Raw genomic sequence first — 15,406 nt, forward strand, 5'->3', positions numbered from 1 at the left:
TGACGTCACATTGTCGCATATGCAGGTCGGGAATGGCGAGTATGTAAAAGTTATTTAATGATCACAAACGTTTAAATAATGACAGTGGGTCTAGGTATATGTGATAACAATGTGTAGTGGGCAGTGGAAAAATTATTGGTTTCCGTTTGTGGTGACTGCTGACTGAGATAAGGGATGAGATTAAATAGATCCTGGAATTTAGCCTGGTCTGGAGCAGGCTAGCTCCACAGAATAAATCGCCATGGTAACTTATACCATAACATATCCTGCTGCCCCCTATCCCGCTTTTGTGCAACTGGATCACGGATAAATTGAGCCAGGATAACCAAGATATCCCGGCTTAATCCCTTATCCTAGTTTTGTGCAATAGGCCCCAGATGTAAAAATGTAGGCCTATCCACTCAACTATAAAAATAAACCAGTTGTTTATGAGAGTGAAATGCATTTTATTTCAATTTCATTGGCCTCTCTGAATAAATGTGTAATAATCTAATATATCCCGTGTGATTATGTAGGCTACAAATGTAGGCTGAAGGGTAAAGCATAGCCTACTGAAAAAAACTAAGCTGGAGATTTGGAGTTGTCAAAGGATGTTTTGCAATTATTTCATTGGTCCGGCCCACTTGAGATCAGATGGGCTGTATGTGGCCCCTGAACCAAAATGAGTTTGACACCCCTGGTGTAGAGCCTAGTTGAGGCTACATGATAATAACTCAGTGGTGGAGCAGGTAGGCTATGTGTGACATGCCATGCTGACGATGATGATTATGATGACTTATTAATTGCGATAATGTAATGATATGGTTATGATAACATAGTCAGGCCGTGCTGTCATTATAATAACAAATAGCGCAACTTAAATTTTCTAAATGAATGATTTGCAAACCCGGACAGCTAAAGAGTGTCAAATGGATGTTAAGTTAGTTTCCGTCAGACGCCCAAACTTGGAAAATTCAACATCGATGGCATGAGTGGTGGTTGGTCTCTCAAAGTAGAGCGTCGAAAGGGTTCTATCTTGAAAGGGTTATCATGGTAAAGATGGGCTGAAAGACTCTAGACTGACGGAAATGTAGGCTACAAAACGTCAAGTCATATTCATGCACAAGCCACCTAAGCTATATAAACTATACAATATGCTACTGGAAGACATTAAAGATAATTAGTTCATGTAGCTATACTGTTCCAAAATGTACCAGCAATGTAGGTAGGTAGTAGGCTATAGCCTACAGGAATAAAATATTTCCAGCAACAGCCCTGTTTATTTTGTGTTGTTTCAGTTGTCCACAGTGATAACTGGTATAAATTACATTAATGTATACGGCAATCTAGGTAATTATCTATTTACATATAGGCTTCAGTAATTGTTTGGTGCTGCTGTCAATTGAACATTGTATAGTTTAAATGTAGCCTATTGAATAATTTGAAATGATACTTTGAATTCAAGCAAAAACTCTTCTTTAATAATTGCTTGTATAGCCTACTTGAATATGGAGATCATGTGCTCTATGGCTATCTCTCATCGGTCAGATTGATAGCCAATGAGGCCTACATCACTTTCAGTGCTCCATGACAGTTGAAAATATGCATATTTAAGGGTAATGCAAAGCTTTTGTATTTAATTAGGTGTGCCCGACCGATTTGAGGGCCGCTTGGGCCAAATATGCCAGGGCCGATTTTTGGTCCCAGTCCGCCCCTTGCACACACACACACACACATCAAATTATTATGTTATATGAAGATAAACTCAAACCAATTTTTAGGTGTTCTAAACCAATATTCCCGTAACCCCGCCCCCTCCAGGACCCATCGGCGTACCCCCAGCCCTCCTCTCAGGACCTGTCCAGCTTCTGGGACCTGCTGCAGCTGGCCGTGGAGGACGTGCGCGTCAAGTTCCAGGACCTGCAGCGCCTCAAGGACTCCGGCTGGAGGCTGCCGCCCGAGAAGAAGGTGAGAGGCCTGGGCTCTCTGCAGTCTCCACAGGCCCCCAGCCCCAGAGCCAGAATGGCCGCCGTGCAGCAGGTGGCTCACTTGGCGCAGAATGGGGCTACAGATGCAGGGAAGAGGAGGAACAGCAAACAGACTTAAAACACGGCTGTGGGAGCTAACGCTAGTGCTAACGCTGTTCTCTGTAGTGTATAAGGAGAAACTTTAACGCTGTTCTCTGTGTGGTTACAATGAGGAGGAACAGCAAACACACTTAAAACACTGGGATGTGGGAGCTAACGCTAGTGGTAACGCTGTTCTCTGTGTGGATACAATAAGGAGAAACAGCAAACAGACTTAAACACTGGGATGTAGGAGCTAACGCTAGTGCTAACGCTGTTCTCTGTGTGGATACAATGAGAAGGAACAGCAAACAGACTTAAAACACTGGGATGTGGGAGCTAACGCTAGTGCTAACGCTGTTCTCTGTGTGGTTGAGGAGAAACAGCAAACAGACTTAAAACACTGGGCTGTGGGAGCTAACATTAATCCTGTTCTCTGTGTGGATATAATGAGGAGGAACCGCAAACAGACATAAAACACTGGGCTGAGGGAGCTAATGCTAGTCCTAACACTGTTCTCTGTGGTGTTAATGAGGAGAAACGGCAAACAGACTTAAACACTGGGCTGTAGGAGCTAACGCTAGCGCTAGGCGCTTCAACGCTGTTCTCTGTGGTGTTAGAATATGACTGCCAGATTACTTAGTCCCTTTGGGGATGTCTTCCTCTGAGTCTCTGTAGACAAGCTCCAGTGAAGGAGTTAGGACCTCTTTTCACCTGTCATGTTGTTTGTGTGTGCCATCTGTGGTAGTGATTATAACCCTAAATTAGCAGAATCAAACTAACTAACCAAATACTAAACCATCACCAATAAGCAACCTGTGGCTAACCAATAAAAAACCTCTCTCCCTCTCTCCTCTGTTCATCCTCTTGGTCTCTTTCCTGGTGTGTCTGACTCTCTCGACATGGCCATCTTTGTTTGTTGTTTTTGTACTCTCTTCTTTTCTTGTCATTGTCTCATTTCATTCCTCGTTCCACCTGTTCTTTCGTCGCTCTCCTCTCCGTGTCACTTCCCTCAATCAAACTATTCGAAATCCACCACCCAACCCGTCCCAACCAATCACCCTCATACTCATGCCATCACAACCACCAATCACAAACCCCTCTCCTCTCCCCACCCCGCCCTAACCCCGCCCTCCCCAATCTGGCTGGGACCAATCACAACCCCTCACCCCTCGTCCTGATCACACCCAATCACGCCCCACCCAATCACGCCTGCAGGAGGATAAGAAGGGCCCTCCCCCTCTGCCGAAGAAGCCGCTGGGTGGCGTGACGGGCACCCTGCGGTCAGACAGTGTGAGTGACGGTGTCGGGGGTGGAGGAGGTGGCGGAGGAGGTGGTGGTGGCAGTGCCGCTGGAGGTGGCGGAGGCGGTGGCGTGGGCGCAGGTGTTGGCGCCGGTGCTGCTGCCAGCGGGATGCTGGTGGTGTCGCGGAGCGGGCCGGGTCTGCCGGTGCGGGAGAAGTCGCTGGACCTTGGGGACCGTCAGCGGCAGGAGACGCGGCGGCGTCTGCTCCAGACCAAGCGCTCCGCCTCCTTCCGCCAGAACTCTGCCACCGAGAGTGCCGACAGCATCGAGATCTACATCCCCGAGGCCCAGACGCGCCTGTGAACACACACACACACACACACACACACACACACACACACAGACACACACACACACACACACACACACACACACACACACACACTCATATGCTGGGTGTCTTATACACACATCACGGTCTACATCCCTGTAGTCCATACACACAGACACAGACACACACACAGACAGACACACACACACACACACACACACACACACACACACACGTAAAAACACACACACGCAAACACACACACTGATATCAACCTCACCAACCTCAAGCTCAAACCTGCTTCTCACAGTCTCCTGATAGCAAGTGACACACACACAAACACACACACATACAATGGGCTGGCCTGACCATCCCCACTGAACCCCACACCAAAATGTGTGTGTGTGTGTGTGTGTGTGTGTGTGTGTTCTCCCAACCTTTTTCCCATTGGTGAATGAGACACGCCTGTAAAGGGCAGACTAGCCAGATCAGGAGACAGAGAGTGTGTGTAGAGGAAAGGAGTGTGTGTAGTGGAAAGGAGAGTGTGTGTAGAGGCAAGGAGTGTGTGTGTAGTGGGTGTGTGTAGTGGAAAGGAGACTGTGTGTAGGGGAAAGGAGTGTGTGTAGTGGGTGTGTGTAGTGGAAAGGAGACTGTGTGTAGTGGAGAGGAGAGTGTGTGTAGTGGAAAAGGAGGTCATTTATTGTTCCCTGAGCGAGTTGATAAAGCCTTCTTCTCACAGCTGTGGTGGCGTTCATCCCACAGTCACTTAAGAAAATAGGGCTCCACTGGTGTGTGTGTGTATGTGTGTGTGTGTGTGTGTCCATTCAGCATACACAACCCCCCTCGGTCATTTGAAAAGAATGGCATCTTGACGCAGCACCACCCAGCACCAAGAGCATACATCACAGGTCCCGGGTCAGTGTCCCTGCTCTGAATAACACCAGACGCGGTCTTTGAGCTGAGGATTGAACGGATGCAGATGTAGATAGATCCCGTCACTGTGAAGCAGTAGCACCAGAGCGCCCTCTCTCTGTAGGGAGTAAGACAGAAGACACAAGCAGAAGATGCCCTCAGTGAAAACTCAGGCTGGCTGAAGCCAATATGTGCAATACAATACAGCAGTAACCCTCTGCACCTCTCCTCCTGTCCTCTCCTCTCCTCCTCTTCTCTCCTCCTCTTTTCTTCTCTCTCCTCCTCTCCTCTCCTCCTCTTTTCTTCTCTCTCCTCTCTCTCCTCCTCCCCTCCACTGAAGGTCTGCTTGCCCCTCCACCAATCTTCTCCTCTGCTCCTCTCCTTTTCCCTCTTCTCTCCTCATCTCTCCTCCTCTCCTCTCTCCTCTCTCCTCCTCTTTCCTCCTCTCTCCTCCTCTCTCCTCTCTCCTTTCTCCTTCTCTCCTCTCTCCTCTCTCCTCTCCTCTCCTCTCCTCTCTCCTCTCCTCTCCTCTACTGATGGTTGGTGAAAAGAAATGACCTCAGATAGGTTTGGAGATTCAAATGAAAGAACCGTGACATTCACTAAATTACTAAGCAAGATGGGGGGAGGCTGTGTGGGGTGGGGTGGGGGGGGGGGGTCCTGCTTTACTGTACAGCTAACCCAATTTCACAGCCGACCGGCTAGGAGGGGGCAAAGACACAATGAGATAGTGTAAACGCCTGCCCCATCGTTCCACTACTCAAACACACTCTCAGACTACTCTATCTGTTTGTGTGTGTGTGTGTGTGTGTGTGTGTGTGTGTGTGTGTGTGTGTGTGTGTGTGCGTGTGCGTGTGGTGAGGTGATACTCACTGCACATTCCCACTTTCTTTTGCTTTTAACACGCCACCTCTCTCCTGTAGAGAGGAGGATCCTAATGCGGAGGTACTCCCTGGATGGTCATACCATCTGTCAGTCATCATCAAGATCCAATCAGATTTCTGCCTGTTGAGGTGCAAATACAAAGAATCAGAGGAATTTTGAGTATTATGAGATAGAAAAAAGATCTGAGGATCTTCAGTTGTTTTGCGTGTAAAGTTCAAATGATGCTGTTTTGTTTGATACCTTATAGAGGGAATAGACTCAAAAAAATAGTGGGCTATAATGTTGGCACACAACATATTTATTTCTCCATTATGTGTGTGTGTAAGCATGTGTGTGTATTTGTATGTAAGGTCAATGGAAGGTCAAAATCTTTACTTTCATAATTCCCACTAATATCCCATTTCCTCAATCTGAGACCTTAAGGAATTTATGCTTTGCATGAACCAACAGAGACTTTTTTGAAACTTGTAAATCGGAATGGGATTGAATATGGAATATTTTACTGGGCAAATGTATATTTTATAAAGTTACCATGTTTCTAGATTAGCTCAACTATGAATATACATATAGATATATAAATAGTGGTGTACAGTTGAGATGCACAGAACATTGTGAGATACTACTGAGATATATTTCAGAATTTAAATATAACTAGGGTGTAGCGAGGCAACCTGGTTCTTTGCCATATCTGGACTTGAGTACGAAATCTGAGAGAAATCTGATCTTCAGCTCATCTAACTGACAAGGACCCTGAACAACTAGACTCAACAGATCTGACAAGGACCCTGAAGAAGTCGACTCCAGATCTGAGGAGGGTTTCCACAAAGAGCTGTCTAGCAGAGGAGGTCTCTCTGGCTCACACTGAAGACCGAAACCATCTGAAACCATCTCTTAAACGAGGAAGTGTAGCTTGTTCAGTCATCATTGTTGTTATGAGTGTTTGGTATTCAGAAACCTTCCCCAGATTAACACAACTGTGATATGATATGACCCCCCCTCCTCTCTCTCTCTCTCTCTCCCCCTCTCTCTCTCTCTCTCTCTCTCTCCCTCCCCCTCTCTCTCTCTCTCTCATCCCGTGTGCTGGATTGTCTCATCCCTGAAAGTACGAGATGATTCAGGACTGGACGCAGGGGAGACAGACTCTATCTGGCTTTAATCTCGATCTCAGACATCTTGTGCCTGGCCAGCAGAATTAGTGGCCTTTTCTCCCAGAGAGACCTGGTACAGACTCTGCTTTAGATAATAATACACTAATGTAACTAGCCTGGAGCATTTATTTAGCCTGAGGAGTGTTTTGTGAGATTAGGAAGGCCTAACTTACCTCTACAGTGGGCTTGTATCCCTGTAACCTGCATGCTATTTTTATTTTTTATTTTTTTCAAACTGACGCTTACCAGTGCTTAGTTTCCCATGGCGACCGTCAGGCTTCTCACTTCCTACTTCTTCTGTTTGGGACAAATGATGTGACATTCGATGACTTCATCGCTTGCACTTACACACTCACACACTCACTCACACACACACACACACACACACACACACACACACACACACACACACACACACACACACACACACACACACACACACACACACACACACACACACACACACACACACACACACACACACACACACACACACACACACACACACACACACACACACACACACACATTCCCATATGATGTGGGTGCACACACAGTCTCTCTGAGGAGGCATAAACACACCTCTGTAGCTTGTGTGGTGGACACATCTGAAATCCATGGTCTTTATGAGGTTTGGTTCTTTGGTTTGACCAATAGTGTCCTGCCTGCTGATCTACGGCACACAGCCTGCACGTGTGTGTGTGTGTGAGGAAGAGGAGGAGGAGGAAGGGCATCAGCCGGCTCTGTTGCGTACTTGCAGGACCTGGCTGTTTCTCCGTGGACATCGGACTTGTGCCATGACACTTCAACTTGTCTTCAACTGCTAAAGCCAACACGCATGGACACACATACACACGCACACACAGGCACACACACACACACACACACACACACACACACACACACACACACACACACCTGGGTCAGACTTGTACACAGACATCTCACACGCCCCAGACAGTGGACGGCTTTGGGCCTGATTTTCACCAGGTCAGGACCACTGCAGCTGTGGAGTCCAGCACTCTCTGGGATTAGCACTTTACAAACAAAAAAGACAAGAAAAAAGACATTTTACGCAGATTAAAAAGCACAAAGGACTACTCTCTCTCTCTCTCTCTCTCTCTCTCTCTCTCTCTCTCTCTCTCTCTCTCTATACTTTCTCCACTGTGAAGGACTTCAAGCAAAAGAAAAGAAAAGCCTCTTAGGAGAGATGCATTATGACGCCACCTAGTGGAAGACTTCATACACACATCCCACTCTTCACCTCCAGGTTTTCTGGAACACAACAAACTGTTGGACAAACTCATTCCATTAAACTGTTGGACATCTTTGCACACATTTCTCTCTCTTTCTCTCCCTCCCTCCCTCTCTCCCTCCCTCTCTTTCTCTCCCTTTCTGTATGCTTTGTTTAAGTTCACTTGTTCTCTCTCTCATTCACTATCACTTCTCTCTCTTATGCATCTTCTTATGAGTATACATACACACCTTGTCTTTTCTGCTTGCCTTGAATAGGTTCGTATTCAATGTATTTGGAGACAAGTTACTATTTGTCAACAACTGTACAGACCTTGAAATGCTGGATCTTTCCTAAGCAAGCCTGAGGTGCTGGTTATCGTGGTCAGTTAATGTAACATTCAAACAACTCCATGGCAACGTAGGTCAGGGGGCCACATTTTAACCCGTCAGCAAAAAAAATAGAAGATGGAAAATGGAACAGACTCATTCACTACTTACCTCTCTGCCACAACTCAACTCCGCTCTCAAACATGGCCTCTGAAAACAAGGACTGACACACTCTTTCAGTAGTCCCAAACTACAAAACTACAAACATTCATAAAAAAAAACACCACTACAGTTTGTTTATTCATTTGTTTGTTTGATTTTTCAACAACAAAAAAACTATTTTGGTGTGTGTTTGTGCGCTTATAGACTGCGTGAACGCCAATCCATTTGGTTTTGTTGTTTTTTTTTCTGAAGCTGAGTGTAGGCCGGAACACCTGTAGTTGTAGTGTGGTGTTCTGTTGCCGGTGGCGACGGTGAGCTGGTTTTAGGCTCTTTCTCTTTTCTGTAGCGCTGCAGAGCTGATAGCCGTGTGTGCTAATAAACGCACTGTGATGCCGTCGACCTCCCACGTGGTAACAAACACTAAAATCACTCTTCTGCAACAAGCAACCTGCTGAAGTTCATGGGTCATAGAACACTGAAAAATTACTGTGTAATTTAAATTCAAGAACAAATAACCTTATCACACTTAGTTTTATTATGTACATACCACCTATTGCTACTCAGTTACTTGTTATTAATATTATATGGATTGTTATGATGACCATTGTTGTTATTATAATATTGCTACTATTATTACTACTATTATCATTACAATTAAATGTTATTTCAATTACGATCATGAATAATCTATTCAGTATTCAAAGGGGTGTTTCAAACGTGAAGAGAATTTAATATATGGAGACTTTTTTTCTTTAAATGCTGCTACTTAGCCTTTTGTAGGACGTTCAGGGGTGAAGAGATCGATTTGGAGTGGAGACGTGATCGATCTCTCCACTTGGCACTTGCATGCAAAGAAGAATTAACAATAAAAAAAGAAGTTAAATCAGCTTTTCCGCTGAAGACCAAAAGAGATCTTCCACTGCAGTCCTGGACACAGATGACATTTTTTCCTTATACAGTGTGAGTGTGTAAGGAGGCAGCAGGTGTGAGCGTTGCCGATCCATCGCTAGGTCAGCTTTTACCAGGGCTAGGACGTTGCTATGTGGAGTCCATCCTACTGTTAGCAGTTTTGCCCACTGTTAGAGGCTATTTCTATCCCAGAAATCTGTGATGTAGCAAAAACAATCTATCCCATTTTTGTTGTATTATTGTGTTTTTTTCCTCTATCCTTTCTTTTCATGGACAGCACCATATTTACAGAGATAAACACAAAAAGGACACGCTATAACACTACCCCTTTTCTCAATCTCTTTTCATGTGTATATGTATAATCGTGGGGAGATTTATTTTCTGCAGTGCCAAGGTACAGGGAAAACAGACACCCCCACCCCCACCCCCCCCCCTCCCATCCCATCCCACCCCACCCCACCAATTTAGTACTTTGATCATCCCAAGTCACATAGCAATAGGGTAGCCACGGGACAGCAGGTCTCCTTTCTGGACTCTTCAAACCAGGAGGGTGGCCGAGTAGGCTCAGCCCGCGTGAGTCACTGGGAGATTTCTGAGCACAGTGTTGGCACACCTTCTCTGTGTTTTTTTGGTCTCTCTTCTCTTCTCTTCTCTGGCCAGGGGCCTGTACTGATGTGTGTGTGCTAGTGCAAAGCAACCGAGAAGGCTCACTGTGATGTGGAATATCTAAGAACACAGAATGTAACACTGTCAACGTTGTAAACATTTTCTAATTATTACAAAGCTATTTTAGCGAGTTTAAAACATGTGTCTCCATGTCTTTCTTGTTGCCATGGTTATTTTACACCTGATGGACGAACCCTATCAGGCTTTGTTGGATGTCAGGATGTTAGTGTGACGCAAAGGAACTGTGCAAGTCTAGTGACACCCTGTGGTCAGACAGTGAAAAAACGGAATCCTTAAACCATTCGGTAGTGACCGTTCATAGGTACATACTTAATACAAGGCTTTAAAAAAATGACATTACGAATACTTATACTTAAAAAAATGGTTTAATGTATCTGAACGTAAAAACCAGTTGATACTTGTACACATCACAAGGGAAACAACAGCGGCCACTTAGAGATAAACTGATTCAGTAGGTAAAAGACTGGGCAGTCCAAGGACCAATCATAATCATCCATTTGTCTGGGGCCCTCGAGTCCAACTCGGTGGGGGCCATTAAAAAGTCCAAAAACACATAGCACTTCTAAAAAAAATAAAAACTTCTTTAAAAAAAAAAAAAAAAGGAATCGATGGTCAAATAATAGATCACCTGGAATGAAAACAGAAATGGAGGTTTCGATCAGATATATTTTATAGTCATATTTCTTCAATATATATTTTAGTCATATTTCTTCATAGCTTTGACAACTGACCTAGTTCAAAGCAGCTGTCAAATACAGTAACAATATGCAATTAACATTTAGAAATTCCGCAGACTCATCTCCATAGCAACAGAGGAGAAAAACAGCCAGGATAAGCAGAGGGGTCATGGAGAGTGAACTTCATGATTGAGTAACATCAGTATGTTTTGAAATCGTCAAAAGAGTCAAACTCATCCAACTAAAGTGGTCAAACTGAGGTGTATTCAAATCTTTTGAACATGAAGTGAATATACTCTCAGAGACCTACTTCCTCAAACTGTTTGCCAGTGATCGCAAGCGTTCGCATAAAAACGTAAAAAAAGCGAAAGCGAAAACTGTGTAAATGTTTGTGTTGCTTCCTGTGCTGTTCAAAAGACGCTTGTTTAAATGCCCGATTCACCCAGATGAAATACTCCTGATTCTCTTACAGGGACACTCGTGCAGGTGAGGTGAAGCCCCAAGATTATTCATATTATTAAATTATTCCAAAAATGATCATATCATATTCAATTATTCATTCAAGTTTTCTTTATCAAGGTAGGAAATAGAATTAAAATTGGCCTTGACCTGTATGAATAATTATGGGCTAGCATGGGGCCTGATTCTAACTCTTACACATATAGGGGCTGGGGGGGTGGGGGGGGTGGGGGTCACTCCTGAGTCTCCATGCTCTCATCCTCTCCATCCCCCCCCTCCTCCAGAGCCTCGTCCTCCTCCTCCTTCCGCTCTGGGGGCTTCTCGTAGGCCTTCTCCGACGGGGTGACGATGACGCCATCCCAGGTGGACATCTCTGAGGCCAGGTCTATAAGGGCCCAGAAGAGAGGACAGATGACGCGGATCATATTAAACGTTTTTATAAAAATAATAAATATTTTACGGGAGAGATGACGCAGGTCATATTAAATGTTTTTTTATAAAAATAATAAATATTTTACAGGAGAGATGATGCAGGTCATATTAAATGTTTTTATAAAAATAATAAACAATACATATATATATATATATACACACACACACACACACACACACACACACATACACACATATACACACACACAGTATATTATATAATCAATATGCTACTCACAACTGGCATCACCCTCCAGTCCCAGGATCTTTCGGTATCCTCCATGAGACAACACTCTCACCAACGTCTGGGCTGTGAAACACACCATGTCCTACACACACACACACACACACAGAGAGGGGGGGGGGGGGGGATTAGAGAGAGAAGAGTTTTTTAACACCAACACTCTTTTCCTCACCTCACTCACTTCATCTAATGGAACAGCGGCGGTGTTGAACACACACTCTACAGCCCGGTCATCACTCTCTCATTAGCTACGCCTTCGCAATCATCAGTCCTCCTTATTAACTGCGCCGGCCCCATCTCGGCTGCAGAGTTAGGGTCAATTACGCCTCGCCGCTGTTCAATCACACATCAGCTCCGATTTGCTAGTCAGGATTTTCCAATTAATTAAGTCGGTAACTCCGTGTCCTCCATCGCGTTCTCCGTCGGTGGCAGGGAGGTGACGCTGACCCCTACGTGCAGCGAGCCTGTTCGCCCCAACGGGGTGAGTGGACCCCCCATTAGACACGGCAATTATGAGGCGGCACAGCAATCAGCTCAACAGCCGCGTATCAAACCACTACAGCAGAGGAACCTTCAGCCGCTTAATAACCCACTACAGCATCTCACAGCAGAGGAACCTTCAACCCACTACAGCATCTCACAGCAGAGGAACCTTCAGCCGCTTAATAACCCACTACAGCATCTCACAGCAGAGGAACCTTCAACCCACTACAGCATTTCACAGCAGAGGAACCTTCAGCCGCTTAATAACCCACTACAGCATCTCACAGCAGAGGAACCTTCAACCCACTACAGCATTTCACAGCAGAGGAACCTTCAGCCGCTTAATAACCCACTACAGCATCTCACAGCAGAGGAACCTTCAACCCACTACAGCATCTCACAGCAGAGGAACCTTCAGCAGCGTATCAACCCACTACTGCATCTCACAGCAGAGGAACCTTCAGCCGCGTATCAAACCACTACTGCATCTCACGCGTGGAGTCCGGCCCGGGTCATTTTCCTGTCCCACCCCATCTCTCTCTGCTACTCACTCTCTCTACTGTCCTGTCTGATTAAAAGCATAAAAAGCCCCCCTGTTATGAGGCAGAACAGGATCAGCGTCTGACAGCAGTTCTGAACCGCAGAGCAGAATCAGTACTACAGCAGCAGAGAGCTGTTATGGATTTCTAGTTATCTTAAAATAGCCCCTGCTCTACTCCTGGTGACATCAATGGACCGAGTCCTCTCTTCCTATATTGCCCTGTTTGTTTGTTTGTGTGTGTGTGTGTGTGTGTGTGTGTGTGTGTGTTTGGAGCTCTGCATCCTGTCTGCAGGAGGTCCACCGCCCATCACTCAGAGCTGTGAGGTCAGAGGTCAGGGGTTACCTGCTGCTCCAGGGTCATGACGGTGTGCACGCGGAAGTTGCCGCTCTCGCAGGGGTCTGTGATGCCCACGGAACCTGGCAGGAAGAGCCCCGCAGCCAGCATCTGGAGACAGCGCCTACACACACACGCACGCACGCACGCCACACACACACACACACACACCAGACAACACGCAAACAACAATTTGTCAATGGGTTATGCAAAGACACAACGTTAACATGCGCACACACACATTAATAAGAGGCCAAGTCAGTCAGAGACCAAGGACATCTAAATGTTACATGTTTAATACACACAAACACACACATTAATAAGAGGCCAAGTCACGATTTTAAAGGACATCTAAATGTTTCATGTTTAATGTTGCGTGTTGAACTGTGCTTACCTGTAGGCCGCGTTGAGGCCCAGAGGCTGACGAGAGGGGTTATTCATGACCGCAGAGTGACCCTGCGGGGGGGGGGGGGGGACAGGTCAGTGGGCTGAAAGCAAATCAACAGTAAGCGAGCCAGCAGGGACGACAGAACTAGAGGCGCTCTCATCTCACCAGCAGGTCCAGGATCCACGGAGTCAGGGGCTCAAAGCCTGGGAAGCGTACCCGCAGGTCCTTCAGCAAGCGGATCAGCACCTTCACACTTCAAACACACGCACGCACACACACACACGCGCACACACACACGCACACACGCACACAAGCACACAAGCACGAGGGTTAGGTTATGATAACCCAGAATGTGTTGCCCACATATAAACTAATGTTAGCATGCTAACCAGCTAGCTTCAGACTACTTTCCATCTCAAAATGTGCCATCTTGAATACAATGCAGGTCAATGGAAGAATGCCGTCAATTGGTGCGTTCAAGACAACTGGAATCCCACAGAACCTTACCCATAGCTTCTTTAAAAAGCTGAACACAGAGGTTATTAAATAAAGAACTGAACACAGGTTGATTTCAAAACTGAATTTATACTTTATCTTGTCTGAAAATGTCTTTTTAAAAATTTATAAATGAATAGGTTTTACAAAACCTATGGAAAGTAATTCAGAAGCAAGTGTGCCCATTTTAAGCAGGCTCCTTAGCAGGTTCCTAAGCATGCCTCTCCTATCTTATCCCAGCAGGCCCAGGCGTTTTCGCTGTTTCTAATCGTTTCTGAGTCTGTGTCAGGATCCATTACACCATTCATTATACTAGACCTGTTTGCCCTCTGTTACCTCACTTCCTCTTAGTGTTCTATAGCTATTTACTCACAATTTTATCACAATATGTTGTTTCTGGCGTAGTTATCATTTTTCTCTTTCTGAGAATCTAGTTCCTTCATCATGTATCTACAATGTGCTTTAGAAGGGTTTCCCACCTGCAGGGTGCTCTGTAGATAAAGAGGATGATGGGTAACTCACGTGGACTGTGAGGCGTTCTCCTCAAACCAGCGGGCATGACGAATGGCAGCCAGGGCACTCTGGAGCACCTTGATGTCCACTGAGAGAGAGAGAGAGAGAGAGACAGAGAGAGAGAGAGAGAGAGAAAGAGAGAGAGAAGAGAGAGAGAGAGAGACAGATTTAAAAATAAAGAGATTGATACAAGTTTCTTTCAGAAAACAGACAATAATAGTGTAGCATGTTAACTTCATATGTACAAATAATTCCTATTAAACTTGACTGGTGAGAACATTTAATGACATTTAAATGACATTTAAACCAGACTGGTGAGAACATTTAATGACATTTAAACCTGACTGGTGAGAAGGTCCGCTCATCGTGTACACAGATTCAGTGGTGGTGCTGGAGCACCAAAAGCCAATGTGTGCTCCTTTTAACGATAATTAACAATATATTTCGCATTTCTTATCCAAACATTATCAAACTTGGCACTGCACTCACCCGTGCCTGTAGCAAGACGGTCAACTTTGAAATCAGTTGGACGAACAGTTTGAGAGATATGCAAATAACAGACAAAGACGTTGCGGTCATTAATACATAGAAGGGTTCTACGTACGGTGAAGCTCGGGGTCCAGTTTACGCAGGTTGGGCGGCACCGTGGTAATGAGGATCTTCACTGTGGCATCAGCTGAGCTGATCTCAAAGCCCGTCTCATTGGTCAGCATGGAGAGAACTAAACACACACACACACACACACACACACACACACACACACACACACACACACACACACACACACACACACACACACACACACACACACACACACACACACACACACACACACACACACACACACACACACACACACACACACACACAGTTAATTTATTTCGGAGTTCAGGAATATATGGACTTGTAAATAAAGTCTAAATCAACACTAGAGTCTGTTCAGAAAAGCATCT

The 15,406-nt window shown here is 45.4% G+C and overlaps 2 protein-coding genes across 2 annotated transcripts in view; one reads left to right on the top strand and one right to left on the bottom strand.

Annotated features, from left to right (window-relative positions):
• The window catches only part of dlgap3 (discs, large (Drosophila) homolog-associated protein 3), a gene marked incomplete at its 5' end in the record, with an annotated part of 22,852 nt that extends 19,005 nt beyond the window's left edge, over positions 1 to 3,847 (top strand). The window contains 3 exons of the mRNA XM_076299158.1: positions 1,801 to 1,947; positions 3,264 to 3,357; positions 3,430 to 3,847. Coding sequence (XP_076155273.1) covers positions 1,801 to 1,947; positions 3,264 to 3,357; positions 3,430 to 3,653 — 465 coding nt within the window. The remainder of the gene's footprint in view (positions 1 to 1,800; positions 1,948 to 3,263; positions 3,358 to 3,429) is intronic.
• Positions 3,848 to 10,233: 6,386 nt separating this feature from the next.
• LOC143138779 (interleukin enhancer-binding factor 2 homolog) lies at positions 10,234 to 15,195 on the bottom strand. The gene is made up of 8 exons (XM_076299159.1): positions 15,058 to 15,195; positions 14,463 to 14,541; positions 13,611 to 13,698; positions 13,452 to 13,513; positions 13,067 to 13,181; positions 11,694 to 11,784; positions 11,222 to 11,408; positions 10,234 to 10,515 (listed from the first exon to the last, which is right to left on the bottom strand). Exons 1-7 carry the CDS (start codon positions 15,164 to 15,166, stop codon positions 11,257 to 11,259), a joined length of 696 nt encoding a protein of 231 aa, XP_076155274.1. The 5' UTR covers positions 15,167 to 15,195; the 3' UTR covers positions 10,234 to 10,515; positions 11,222 to 11,256.
• Positions 15,196 to 15,406: the final 211 nt, after the last annotated feature.

The sequence above is a fragment of the Alosa pseudoharengus genome, unplaced genomic scaffold, assembly GCF_046254945.1.
Source record: "Alosa pseudoharengus isolate Yale_2024_CS ecotype anadromous, Long Island Sound unplaced genomic scaffold, YU_APseudo_1.1 YU_APseudo_1.1_scf_216, whole genome shotgun sequence".
In the NCBI taxonomy this organism is placed as follows: domain Eukaryota; kingdom Metazoa; phylum Chordata; class Actinopteri; order Clupeiformes; family Clupeidae; genus Alosa; species Alosa pseudoharengus.